The sequence below is a fragment of the Callorhinchus milii genome, unplaced genomic scaffold (assembly GCF_018977255.1).
Source record: "Callorhinchus milii isolate IMCB2004 unplaced genomic scaffold, IMCB_Cmil_1.0 Scaffold4, whole genome shotgun sequence".
In the NCBI taxonomy this organism is placed as follows: domain Eukaryota; kingdom Metazoa; phylum Chordata; class Chondrichthyes; order Chimaeriformes; family Callorhinchidae; genus Callorhinchus; species Callorhinchus milii.
In genome coordinates, this window is record NW_024704745.1 from 66,675,796 (window position 1) to 66,690,432 (window position 14,637).

Consider the following 14,637-nt stretch of genomic DNA (forward strand, 5'->3'; position numbering starts at 1 on the left):
CCTGTACACACACACACACTCCCTGTACACACACCATACACACACCCCCTGTACACACACCATACACACACACACCCTGTACACACACACACACACCCTGTACACACCCCCTGTACACACACCATACACACACACCCTGTACACACACACACCCTGTACACACCTCCTGTACACACACACACCCTGTACACACCCCATACACACACCCTGTACACACACACACACCCTGTACACACCCCCTGCACACACACCCTGTACACACCAGTACACACACACACACCCTGTACACACACACACACCCTGTACACACACACACCCTGTACACACACACACCCTGTACACACACACACCCTGTACACACACACACACCTTGTACACACCCCCTGTACACACACACCCTGTACACACCCCCTGTACACACACACACACCCTGTACACAGCCCACACACACCCTGTACACACACCCTGTACACACACCCTGTACACACACACACACCTGTACACACCCCCTGTACACCCCCTGTACACACACACACCCTGTACACACACCCTGTACACACACACCCTGTACACACACCTCCTGTACACACACGCCCTGTACACACGCCCTGTACACACACACACATCCTGTACACACCCCATACACACACACACCCTATACACACCCCACACACCCTATACACACACACCCTATACACACAGCTACACCCTGTACACACACCCTATACACACACAGCTACACCCTGTACACACACCCTATACACACACAGCTACACCCTATACACATCCTATACATACTCACCCTGTATACACACATAGCCATATCCTACACACTCCCTGTACATACACATACACACCCTGTACATACACACCCTGTACACACACACCCTTCATATACACACACCCTACACACACCCTGTACATACACATAGCTACACCCTGTACATCCGCACACTACACACATCCTGTGCATACACACTCACACCCTGTACATACACACCTTGTATATACACCCTGTACACTGTACATATACACACTGTACCCACCCTGTACATACATACACACCCTACACACACCCTGTACATACACACCCTGTATATACACCCTGTACACTGTACATATACACACTGTACCCACCCTGTACATACATACACACCCTACACACACCCTGTACATACACACCCTGTATTCACGTAGCTACACCCTGTACATATATCCCCTACATACACTTCCTGTACACACACATAGCTACAATCTGTACACACACACCCTGCAACAAACTCTATACACAACCCCTGCATTCATACTCTACACACACCCCCTGCATTCAAACTCTACACACACCTCCAGCACATACTCTACACACACCCTGTACACACACTCTACACATACACACACACCCTGTGCACACCCAGTATACACATATAGCTACACCCTATGCATACACACCCTGTACACACTACACACTCCCTGTCCCCACACACCCTGTACACTCACATAGCTACACCCTGTACATACACACACCCACTCTGTACACATCCAGTATACAGACCTAGCTACACACCCTGTACATACACACACACTGTACACACCCACTATACACACATAGCTACACTCTGTACATACACCCCCTGCACATATACTACACACACCCTATACACACCCTGTACACACACACACACTCTACACATCCTGTACATACACCCCCTCCATACACACTCTGCACACAGCCTATACGTACAGACACTACACCCCCCTGTACACACACCCTGTACACACACACCCTCTACTCATCCTGTACATACACAATCTACACACCTTGTACACACACCCTCTATACACACATAGCTACACCCTGTACACACACACACCCTCTATACACACATAACTACATCAGACACCACTCCACCCCCTCCCCACCCCCACATGCACACACGCCAGATACACACAGGAGATACATAGAGCCAGGAGGTACACACAGCCCCTCCCTCACAGAAATATAGGAGGTACATACATCCCTCCCCACCCCCACACAGGAGATACACACAGCCCCCCACACATTACACAGGAGGTACACACAGCCCCGCAATAATAATAATAATAATAATAATAATCCTTGCATTTGATATAGCGCTTTTCACGTCGGGAGGACGTCCCAAAGCGCTTCACAGAACACACTGTAAAGTGAATTGACTGTATATTTGTGGGCGAACGCGGCAGCCAATTGCGCACAGCAATGTCCCACAAACAGTCGTAATTGAAAATGACCAATTTATTATTGTTTTGTTTTTTGAAGGGATTATTATTAGGCTCTGTGTGGAGTAAGGAAACTTGCCCAAGGTTTCGCCCTGTCTGGAATTGAACTCAGGTCTCTCGCTTGCAAAGCTACTGAGCTACAGGACTCCACTATATAGCTTATGTGAGGTTTACAGTATTGTACTATATATACATATATATTTAAACCCCCGACAATCAGTGCAGGCAGCAGCAGCACCATGAAGCCCTCCTTTCTACAGATCCACTCCACCCTCAACATCCATTGCTGCTCCCAACACCTGTCGGAGCTCCTAACGAAGTGTGTACAGGGTGTGTATAGGGTGTGTGTAGCAATCCCCTCCCCCCCCCCACACACACACAGGAGATACACACCACAACAAAATTACATTTATAGAGCGCCTTTCACGTCGGGAGAACGTCCCAGGGTGCTGGATAGTCAAGAGGTTGGGACCTGAGCATGGAGGAGGGGTGGGGTAGGGGTGAGGGAAGGCAGAGAGGTGGGAGGGCGACCGAAGGTATGATCGAAGAGAAGGGTTTCGAGACCGGCCTTGAAGGAGGTAAGGAAGGCGAAGGGACTGTAGGATGGAGTTCCACAGTGTGGGGGCAGAGGCTGATGGCTCGGCCACCGATGGTAGGACGGGTCGGGCGGGAGACATGGAGCAGGCCGGAGCCCGATGAACGGAGGAAGCGGGCAGGTTGGTAGGGAGTCAGAGGTCAGAGAGGTAGAAGGGGGCAAGGCCATGGATGGACTTGAAAGTGAGGACGAGGATCTTGAATTCAATCCTCTGGGGGATGGGGAGCCAGTGGAGTCGGGCGAGGGTGGGAGTGATGGGGTCACGGAGCCTGGAGCGTGAGAGTACACAAGTTGCAGAGTTTTGGATGATCTGCATCTTGTGAAGGGAAGAGTTGGGAAGGCCGATGAGGAGGGAATTTCCATAATCGAGCTTTGCTGTGACCTATGCGTGGGTGAGGGTTTCGGCAGCCTGAGGGGTGAGGCAGTGGCAGAGTCTGGCAATGTTGCGGAGGTGGTGGTAGGCAGTGCTGGTTATGGTGCAGATGTGGGGGAGAAAGGACAGTTCAGGGTCAAACAAGACACCCAGGTTCCTGACTGGCTTAGTGAGGTTGAGTGTGCAGTCGTGGAGACTGATGCTGCCAGCGCCCGAGGTGCGGAGGCGCTGACGCGAGCCAATCAGGAGGGCCTCGGTCTTGCTGACGTTCAGCTGGAGAACGTTGCCCAGGACCTAATGTCGGACGGGCAGTCGATCAGGACGCCAGTGGAGGCAGAGATAGAACACACACAGCAACACTCCCCTCCCCCACACACACAGCAGATACATACACACATAGCCACCCCCACCAACACACATACAGACCCCCTGGGGTATAACTTACCCCAGGGCCAGGATATGGGATCACCTCACCCCAGGGTCAGGGCACCCAGCACACGTCAGAGCTGCATACTGGGGCTAGAGCACAGGACTGCTGCAGCCCGGGACCAGGGCTCAGACCACCATCCACAGGGGAGTGCAGTTGCAATCTCGGATCAGGCAATGCAAATTATACACACTAATTTTCATGTAAGTAAATTTAAAAAAAGTATGGCCACTAATCCCTCTGCAAGCATAGAATATGACTTCCAGAAACTCATGTTTTATGTTAAAAAAAGGACAATCTCAAACCATTTTGAAGGGGTTGAAATGTTTTCAGATAAACTGCTCATTTTCTGAAAAACAGAATCAACCTATCTATTCCCGCAAATCCACTCTCCTGCAATGTAGTTACGTTGAATTGGAGCTGACAGTATCTTGGCCACTAAACACTGAATTGAATGTTGAGCCTAATGATGTTCTCCAACAATCCTGTGTGGGTTTTCCAGGAGTGGAGGGGGGGTGTGGACGACATCCAGCAGCAAACCTTATATATAAATCTCAGGGTGAAAGTTCATGCGTTTCCCTATCATTCATACTGGTTTGGTTTGCTCTTTACGGACAATGACTACAATATCCACTTTTAACAAAATGGTAATGCTTATTGCAGTTTGACTCTACATTTCCTAAGAAGCATATTATTGCTGCTCGTGGTTGAACCATTCTATTTGGAATTCTTTTGCTTTTCAGTGTACATATCAAGAAAAAAAACAAAGCTACCATGAAAGTGTGCCTGTTCTATGCCCCTAACATACATATACATTTATTGGTTGATGTTTTGGACCCAAGCTACCTCTCACTTTCTTCCCCACTTTCTCTTTCTCCCTCTTTTCTTTCTGTAATTTTTTTACTTCGCCGTGAATTTAAATGTAATGGTAAATCTGTCCTGGTCAATTTTCTCCCTCATTCAAATCCACCCCAAAAATTACTTAATAATAATCTTTTCATTCGATATAGCATCTTAGCACATCATCGAGATGTCTCAAAGCGCTTCACGGGAAAGACTGTAAAGTGGTTTGACTGTTTTGTGGGCAAAACACAGCAGCCTGTTGGTACACAGCAATGTTCCACAAACAGCCATTGGGTGAGTGACCAATCTTATTTGGGGAATTGTTGGCCAGGACACTAGGAGAAGCTCCCTTTTCTTTTTGAATAGTGCCATAGGATCTTAATGGGCACACCTAAAGATGAACAGGCAAACTGTGGTTTAATGTCTCATCCAAAGGATAGCAACTCCAACAATGCATCACCCCTCCCACCCGCCCCCCCAGCACTGCATAGAGTCTCATCTTAGATTGCTTCACTGTTATTTGATGTATAAACTGGGTCAGATTGACTGCTACATTTGCCTACATAATAATTATTCACCACACCTTAAGGTTGGTTGCTCACTTCTGAAATCAGAATCAAATCCCTAAAAGTAGGATATAGACTCTACCAGCTCTGATGGTGCCAAATTACTAGTCAAACGTTGCTTGCAATCAGGCAACATATGTATTTCTACACTGCTTTGACAATGTAGGATAGCTCATGATACTTGCAACCTTCAAAACTCCATACTATGAGATTAGAACAATTAAAGCATGTATTATGGGTGTCTGCTCATGACAGACACTCAGAACTTTGAACAATGTAGCCTGCAGCCTAAACTATGAGTGGAAAGTCATAAAATTAGACTTGAACCCAACAATTTTCTGACTCAGCAATGAGTGCTACCAACTAAGCCAAACTGACACCCATGTATGAAATAGAGGTCAATAATATTCCCACATAAGGTATCAAAAACAAAAAATAAGAGTGCTTTGCACCCCCATTGGGATATACAACAATGGAGAAGATCCAGTGGAGAGGTCATCAGATTACTGAGTCAGAAATATATGTTTTGAGAATATATTCTTTAGACAGTGCATTAGATTTCAAACAAAAATACAAATAGTGTAATTAAATGATGACAATAAGAAATACCATGGACTATGCAGGTTAGAACAGAGGCACAGAAAGCAATTTTTAAATTGATTTTGTAATATTTCCTTAACACATTTCAAAAAAAAGGCACTAGTTTATTATTACGCTAATAAATAAAATGTTATATCTGAATTCCTGAGGAAGAAGATAGCATGAGAAAGCTCACCTGTTAGATATAAGTGTCAGTTATACAACCAATAATACTGTATAATCAAAAGATAATGTCACAGAACAAGCACAATACAATAATTGTCAGATGTTCAGAACACTCCTTTTATACATAAATGTAAACAAGTACTGTACATACAATATAGATATTATTCATTGTCTGATGAATATCATAGGTCTTTTAGAAAGGTTTTTGTGCTCTATAGGACAATAACTTTTTACTAATGGCATCTCCACATTGCATAGATACTCCACGTTTTCCAAAATAACAGAATTCATTACAATGAGCAGTAAAATATAAAAGTATATATGTAATTTGTATTCAATTAGGCTAAATAATGTCCAGTTTCCCAAAATCATATTTGGGCATGTTTTAGGATTACTGAGGATCAACAATATTGTCCAGATTCAAACTTTTGTTCACAGCAGGTGACTAATATGACACAGAATGTTATACTGGATAATGATTTTTTCCTTTCCATCTCTTTTGTTACACACATTCTTAAAAGGACATCATTGACATTGACCATCTTCTGCTGCTATTGTTTTTGAAAATGTAAATACAATTTACACATCTTTATAAGCTTGATGAAAAGATTGATAACATATGTGAAATGCTATTTTAACTGTGAAGTCATAATCATGTACAGCTTAGTGCCACTGCTTGGTGTAGCAATGGGTAGCACAGGACAGGCAAGTCCCAGGTTTGATCACTTATCCTGACTGAATCGGCACTAAAATTGGCTTCAGTGGACTAAAAAAAAGGGAAAAGATAATTAGCGAAATTTCTGCTTCCAATCACTCGTCTGACCTGTTGGAAAGTAATTTTTAAAAGTTTGTGTGGAGACAGGATTGGACTGGGGTTTGATGTACTTTAGGGTTGAATAATCTTGCAGGATTCACTTTCTAGGATCACAAATGATAATTGGCCAATTGGGAAAAATACTGGAGAAATCCACAAATACCTCATACAAGTGGCCATTCTTCCTGTCTGACCTTTTTACTAGGTCTTTATAATGGGTTTGGTAGTTTCAGCAAATGGCACACGATAGATCCCAATGAGTTTTGGCAAGCTCTTTAACTGTAAGAGGCAACACTAACAACAAATTTACATTTCTATAGTATCTTTCACTTTGGGAGGATGTCCCAAGGCACCGAGCAGAGATTACATAGTGTGCTCATGACATCCATGTGTAGGCACCTAAATAACAGGAGCCATAGTGATCGTGAAGGAGAATCCTGTCTAATTTTTCCCTCAATGAGCAATGAGACTAATTTGTAACATCCCAACTACTGTTCCTACTTGAGATCAGTTAACTGAGTACAGTGTGATCTTTTGATTGTATAGCTTAATGCTAAAGTGGGTGATGCCTTTGCCTACTTGACCATTCAAGAGTTTTTTTAAGTTCTTAAATATATGCTGTAAGAGTGGCACTCAATAAACCGACTGAATATTATTCGAACAAATAGTCACTTGAAACATAATTGTTTTCATAGGTAATATTTTCGTCGAGAAATAGAACAAAGTACCGGATAACATTTTCCTCACAATATGCCCTTGTATATAGCCCAATGGACAACTCATTATTTCTCTATCAATTTGTATTTAAAACAGATGAAGTTGCTTATTCCATCCCCCCAAAAAATGTGTAAAGATGAAAATGACAGTAATGGAAACACATTTTTCAAAGAGGTAATTTCACATTTGAATAGGTCTTGAAAGATACAGAATTACAATTCGATATTAAATATATATTTAATTATTCCCCATTCAATGATGGTAGAGAAGTTTTCTTAATTTTCAACTGAAGCCATGTGATATGGATTAAGGATAATTTGACAATGTGTAGTGTGGTGTCATTCTATATTCAACCACAAAATGTTTAATAAACAGCTGAATATCGGGTCAAAAACATAATGAACTAATTTGAATCTCATTTTTGGCTGCTGTGTGCCATATATCCCAATGTTTGTTCCAACATTGTGTATATGTGCACACACACACATATATATATATATACACACGGTACACAATTTATTTTATATATTAGAAAGAGAGCGAAAGGCAAACCCATATACAGACAGTTTATTCTCACGATTCCACCCATTTCAACTGGTATTATAGGAGTGACCAAATAATTAATTCATGTCCATGTTACCTTGACAAACTGAAGCAAAAATAAACTAATCAAAACTTTGCTACACTTTCAATCATCCAATTGTTTTTCAGTTTGGCAATAAGTACACATGCAGATCCACTGTTTGTTAAATATGTTCAGATTAATTAAGAGGTAGATGTACTGTAAAGGTTAAAATGCAAGAATAAAAATAAACCTCTTATGCTTATGAGTATAAATGAAATGTAACAGGTCCCAGTAAGAAATATGTGATTTGCTTCTCTAATATTCATTCACTCATCTTATTAAGACTTTTGCATTAATTTTTTTTCATTCTTAAATCTTTTATACTTTTCTAAAAATAAGTACAGTATTATGCAGTATCAATAATAGTTTGTTCTGATCAACATTATGAAACAGCAGCCAATGGAAACAGAACTCAGTGAATAATTTCCTATGTAGACTACTACCACACATTGTCAATGGTCCATAATGATAACAGAACCAGGAAACAGAGGAAGGTTCTGTGTCCATATTACTTTGAAAAGAAAAGCTGAAGAAATGATATCTGGTAGGACTAATAACACCTAAAGAAAGTATGAATACTGAGGACAGAGAAAAAGCATGAGAATGGAAACCACCATAAGGACATGAATCAAATAATCAAAGATAGTACTGATGACAAGGACTTGCAAAATTTCCCAAGAAAGAGCTTGAGCTTTTTAATTAATAAATGAAGGCAATTTTACACAGGACCTGCCTGTGATTTAAAACGTATTCCATAACTAGATTAACTAAAAAGAGGAAAATCCTGTTCATGCATGAATTCCATATACTGAATGCATTCTGCGATGCATAATTTTCATAACTCAAACTCACTCTTCTCACACTTTACATTGAAAAATACATTGTATATACAAGGTAAGCAGCATTAGTGTTACGTAATTTGCTCCAGGCCTCTCAATATAGATATAAAATTAACAGAATGTTTATAGATATCATACATTGTATTGTATTACAGTTACTAATGGCATTATATATAAAAACATAATATATTGACTTACATATTATTGCACTTAGCCATTTTTCATAACTTCCTTCACTTTTCCGTACATATTTGCAATCCCATCTACATATTCTAGGTGTATTCAGGAGTTTGTTGTCTAGTTCTACTCTTTTTGCTAAAAGTTAGTGCTGATTCTGAATATCACATGTTTTTTTTAAAAAAAGTATAGCAGCAGCCCAGCACTTATATGTACAAGGCACAATATGCCACTAAGACATGGTAAGTGCTTTCTGTTTTTCATCATTGATCTTATTTTTGTAGATTGTACTATTCCAAACACGGGGTGGGAAGGAATACCCCCAAAACTTCCTTCAAACATATACAGGCTGATAACTTTCACTACGATCAACAGAATCTCTGCGGTCCAAATCTGTGCGATTATGTTTGGGTTCCCCATTGTCCAAGGGCTTTGGGTACCTAAATGGATAACCGTTGTCATCAAAGAATCTTCGAAAAGTGAACTCATAGAAAGCGTGCTCTGGATGCTTATTACCACTCATGTGATTAATTAATGTGTCAGAAGTTTTGTTGCTGTCACTGCTGTCGTTCCACAAGTTTTCTTCCTCGATGGGATCAAAATTGCAAGTGTCCATGGGATGGCTAATCTTTGGAAAATAGGGTGCTGCCTGCCTGCGGATCTCTTTAGAAAAATCAATAGATGTAAAAAAATGATGAGCCTTGATTTCATCCGCTCCATTCCCACCAAGCCTGTCGTCAGCTCCACAACAAAGTTTTGCAATAAGATCGGTTCCCTCAGGGCTTAGCTTCACTTGTGGTGGAACACAGAGTGTGCTCTCCCAATTTATAACCTGGGGAACAACATTTACAAAACAATTACAGGTGTTCACTCAGCATAGTGTATAATTATGAAATGACACTGAGTTGATTTGAGAAACAATCTGTTATTTTCTCAAGTGCTGCAACACCCCCCCGCCCTCCCTCCATTCCAGTTTTCTGCATGTGGAAAGGGAGTTTCTATTTTAAATAACAACCGGGAATGGGAATCAAAGTAAAATATTCTCATTCTCCAATCCAGGTATACTGAGCCACCAATAGAAGCTACACTCTATTCCATCTTACCTAACACAGCACAGACCAGTTTTCATATAGAAATACCTGATCCATATGCTTCTGCTTTGAGCGCCTTGGGACGTCCTCCCGATGTGAAAGGCATTCTATAAATGTAATTTTGTTGTTAGTGGTGTTCTGTTCAGTCTAGACTATTAGTAAGCTAATGTCATAGTTGGGCCATGATATGATCGCTTTTTCTGTCACAACCCTCCAATAGCTTAAAACAAGGGGAGTTTAGCCAAACCATCCAAACTCCTCTCACCTTCACAACTTCAAATGCACAACTATCAATTCCCACATTTACAATGCATTCAAGCAATTTGTCAGCCTGGAATTGGTACTATTCTCAACTCTGAGTTAGGAGGTTGTGGGTTAAAGGGGTGGCTTTGGTTAATACTATAACTTTCCAAATACTTTGCTTTATTTGGATAATAATAGTTTTAGTACATACCTTAATTTGGGTCTCCGCAGGTGTAGGAGCAAGAAATGGAGGCTGTCCCACAAGCATTTCAAAGAGAATGACTCCAACACTCCACCAGTCACAAAGTTGGGTGTAACCTGTCAGAAGTACAACGTTAATTGATATGTTTCTTTACATGCAATTAAAACAATGATGAGACTGAAACAAATATTTTAAAAGTTGCATTTATATCATTATTACATTACATTAGAATACAACCGTTAGCAGATTGATGGGTTTTCTTAAGGTCAATAGAATCCATCCGAGCGAGCACGTATTCCTTTGAGGAATAAGAATGCCACAGGAAAGGTGGCCCAACCGTGGCTAACTAGAGCAGTTAGGGAAAGTATAAAGTTAAAAGAAGAAGCCTATAAAACATCTAAGATGAGTGGTAAACCCGAGGATTGGGAGAACTTTAGGGATCAACAAAGGAGAACCAAAAATGTGATTAAGAGGGAGAAAATGGAACATGAGGGCAAATTAGCGAAGAACATAAAGACAGACTGGAAGAGTTTTTATAAATATATAAAGAGGAAGAGGCTGTCAAAGGTAAATGTGGGTCCGCCACAGGCAGAGACGGGGGGAATTATAGTAGCGGACAAAGACATGGCAGAGTCATTAAACAAGTACTTTGCTACTGTCTTCACCTTAGAAGACACTGAACACCTACCAAGAATAGAGGGGAACCAAGAAGAAAATGTTTGCGAGCAACTTGGGGGAATTAATATTAGTAAAGAAATGGTTTTAGGTAAATTATCAGGTCTTAAAACTGAAATCTCCTGGACCTGATGCCCTACAACCTAGGGTTTTAAAAGAGATGGCTACTGAGATAGTGGAGGGCTGTATTCTCTAGAGTACAGAAGAATTAGGGGAGATCTTATTGAAACATATAAGATTCTTAAAGGGCTGATAAAGTAGACACTGAGGGTCTGTTTCCCTTGGTAGGAGAATCTATAACCAGGGGTCACAGTCTTAAAATTAAGGGTCAGCCTTTTAGAACAGAGTTGAGGAAACATTTCTTCACTCAGAGGGTAGTGAATTCATGGAATTCACTACCCCAGAAGACTGTAGATGCTCAGTCCTTGAACATCTTCAAGGCTGAGACTGATAGATTTTTAAAAAAGAGGGATTAGGGGATTTGGGGACAGAGCAGGTAATTAGTGTTAGGTCTGAAGATCAGCCATTATCTTATCAAATGGCGGGGCAGACTCGAGGGGCCGAATGGCCTACTCCTGCTCCTAATTCTTATGTTCTTATTCAGCATAAATATGTACTAAATCGACATATGTTTATTTTCCTCACCTCCTTATTGTCCTTCCCTTATCGTAGCTATATACATCTGCCATGTCCAAGTTACACTACTTCATGAGATGAACAGTGACCCAGTGAACTTTATGTTAATTGAAGTGGCCTAAGTGGTATCATGATGAAATCTGAACTAATTTATTCCTGTGTACTCATAAATAATTGTAATCCAATTACAAGTGATAACGCATATTGGAGCATACAATTAAATTAGTTTTAAAATTGCACAAAATTTATTTATACCAATATTCTTCCCCTCCTGAAGACACAAACTCAACCTGGAAATATGCTATCATTGGTACCTAACTCACATCAAATTCTTCATATTTGAGCCTTCACAGTGAAGGCCTATCAGCAGGTTGTTTGACCACAGAAGCATAGGAGCTGAGCTCACCCTTTACCACACTAATATTTACACCTTCCGCAGAAGTCATTGTACTTGATGTAGTAAATAATATCCAAGGAGACACTGAAGCAAATTGTAGCGCCCCAATAACAACAACTTATTTAGGAACCTCCACGCAGGGTAGCGTCTCAGAGTGCCTGAGACTTCCTAGCTCAGCACATAGCAGGATTTGAACCTGCAACCTTGTGATCAGAAATAGCTTCCTGTTACACTGATAGTGGTTTTACCCATTAGGCTATTGAGGGGATGCTTATACAGGGACACTGGGAGAAATTCACTAATCCAACTGAACAGATGAAGCTAAAGGTTTGAAGGGATGTGAGAGGGCAGGACAGTAGGATTAAATGCAAGGATTATTATTATTATTTACCATGCCTCTAGGAGGAGCACTTTGTGGCAGAAAGACTACGAATCCCACCCTTCTGCCTGCGTAATGCAAAGCAATACCAATAGCAGTTACCTCAACCTAAGAGACTGGCAAAGGTACTTCGGAGCAAGGTGGGGCAAGGAACAGGGAAAATAATTTCTAATTATATTTTTGAAAAAGTTCCTATCCTCTGGCAACAGTAAAATCATGTTCCAGATTATAAAACATTATTTCGAAATGTCAAATTGAGCCTTGTGCTTTCAGTTGTAACAGGTTACATTGAATAAAGTAATATAATACAGTACCCACCAGTTAATGAACACCACGTTAATGGGAAGGAACATTTAAAATAGTACAATGTATTATATTCTATTGGATAGACTGCTGGTTTATGGAAAAAATGTAGATGGAATAGCTAATTTATAGGCACAGTTACATGCCAGGGATGCAATTAATAAATTATTACTACCTGCTGACTTTTATACATGAGCAAGCAAGTAAGATTGAAATTCAAGAGGAAATCACAATAGCATATTCAGTATTAAGATTGTTTTATGAGAGTCTTCTGATGGTCTCAGGGGTAAAGGCACCAACTGATGCTACAATAGCCCACACAGCAAATGTTGAGGTTTGTACTAAGCTCATCTCACCTGGAACAGCAATTAGGTGCTACAATAGGTAAAGGAGGAGGAACCATCACCCAGGATCCCATTCCTGATTGGTCTCTAAAGACATGGAAGGCCATGTGTGGAAGTCAGGTGAGGCTGAGACTGGGTTTCAGCTGTGATGACCGCTGTAGTCGTGATTTGTCGGTCACCAATCTGATGCCAAGCACAGGAGCAGATCTTACTCTAAGAATGCGGAGGGTGGGGAAGAGGGTGCCTGGGATCCCCGCTCCCCCAAAGCAGAGGCTGCTCTAGCTATAGGCAAACTAGGTAGGCAGCTGCCTACATGGCAAATTGCACTCTCAGATTGGTAGCTACGACCCAGGATTGGGCCAGGTCGCCTCAGGAAGTGCCTGGATTAAAGATGGCAAATAAAAGGTGTTGTGTGAAAGTGGCAAAAAAAAACAAAGAAGTGGGTCAGGCAAGGCGCCACTGACACTACAACCAAGGTGGCCATAAGCAGTGGATGGGGTGGGAAGGGGCCGGAGCATAAACATACCTACGGTAGGAGGGTGGCAGCACATTGATGCCGAGGATGGCAGATTGTCTTGAGGAGACTGATTGATAGAGGTAAATTTTCCAAGCAGCAGCAAATTAAAAAAAAAAAAAATCCTTGGGGTTCTCTGTATCCATTGGAGCCTGTGTCTGCCCTTGTCTGCCAATGTCACAAAGACAATGACTAACATGGGCAGTCACAGTCTCCGATACGTAGAGAAACCAGAAGGGTTTTTAGTTTTTTTAAAAATTTATCACTGTATGGCTCCCATCAGCTCCTTCTCACCTCAGACGCTATGTGCATCAATCTGTACAGGTTCTCATTCCACACTATTGCAGTCAGTATGGAACCTCACACTTGTTTGATCCCGAACTATCATTCAAACCTTGCTTTCCCTCACCTCCATATCACCCACTTCTGCCATTATCAAGTTGCGAAGACCCTCATGCTTCCTTCATCACCTCCAGACTCGATGTATCCTGTTTGTCTGATTCCCCAGCTCCTCCCTACGCACACTGCAGAAGTCTGCAGACCGTGACCTCTCCCGCATCAGGCTCCATAAGCCAATGAGCACCATTCTCTTTGCCTCCCCATTCCTCAACAGATCAAATTCAAGATTCTTGTCTTCACTTTGAAATGCTTCAATGGCCTCACCCCACCCTACTTCTGCATCCTTCTGTGGTCCTACTGCCCTGGTCACTACCTCCACTCAGCAAACAGGCCAGCTTCATGTGTACTAATTAGTCCTCCCCACCATCAGTGGATGAGGTGCACGCCATTCTGCCCCCACATCCTTCTGCTTTGCCTCCTCCCTCTCTTCTTTCAAAACCCAACTTAAAACCTGTCT

General features: G+C 41.8%; 1 protein-coding gene across 3 annotated transcripts in view; it reads right to left on the reverse strand.

Moving 5' to 3' along the window:
- Positions 1 to 8,185: 8,185 nt before the first annotated feature.
- lats2 (large tumor suppressor kinase 2) overlaps positions 8,186 to 14,637 on the reverse strand; it is a 46,385-nt gene continuing 39,933 nt past the window's right edge. For 2 of the 3 annotated variants that reach the window (XM_007900669.2, XM_042334145.1), the window contains exons 7-8: positions 10,543 to 10,649; positions 8,186 to 9,829 (exon numbers count right to left, since the gene is read on the reverse strand). In XM_007900669.2, the coding sequence (XP_007898860.1) occupies positions 9,332 to 9,829; positions 10,543 to 10,649 (605 nt within the window). In that variant the 3' untranslated portion in view covers positions 8,186 to 9,331. The remainder of the gene's footprint in view (positions 9,830 to 10,542; positions 10,650 to 14,637) is intronic. The other variant, XM_007900675.2, reaches the window with a different exon arrangement.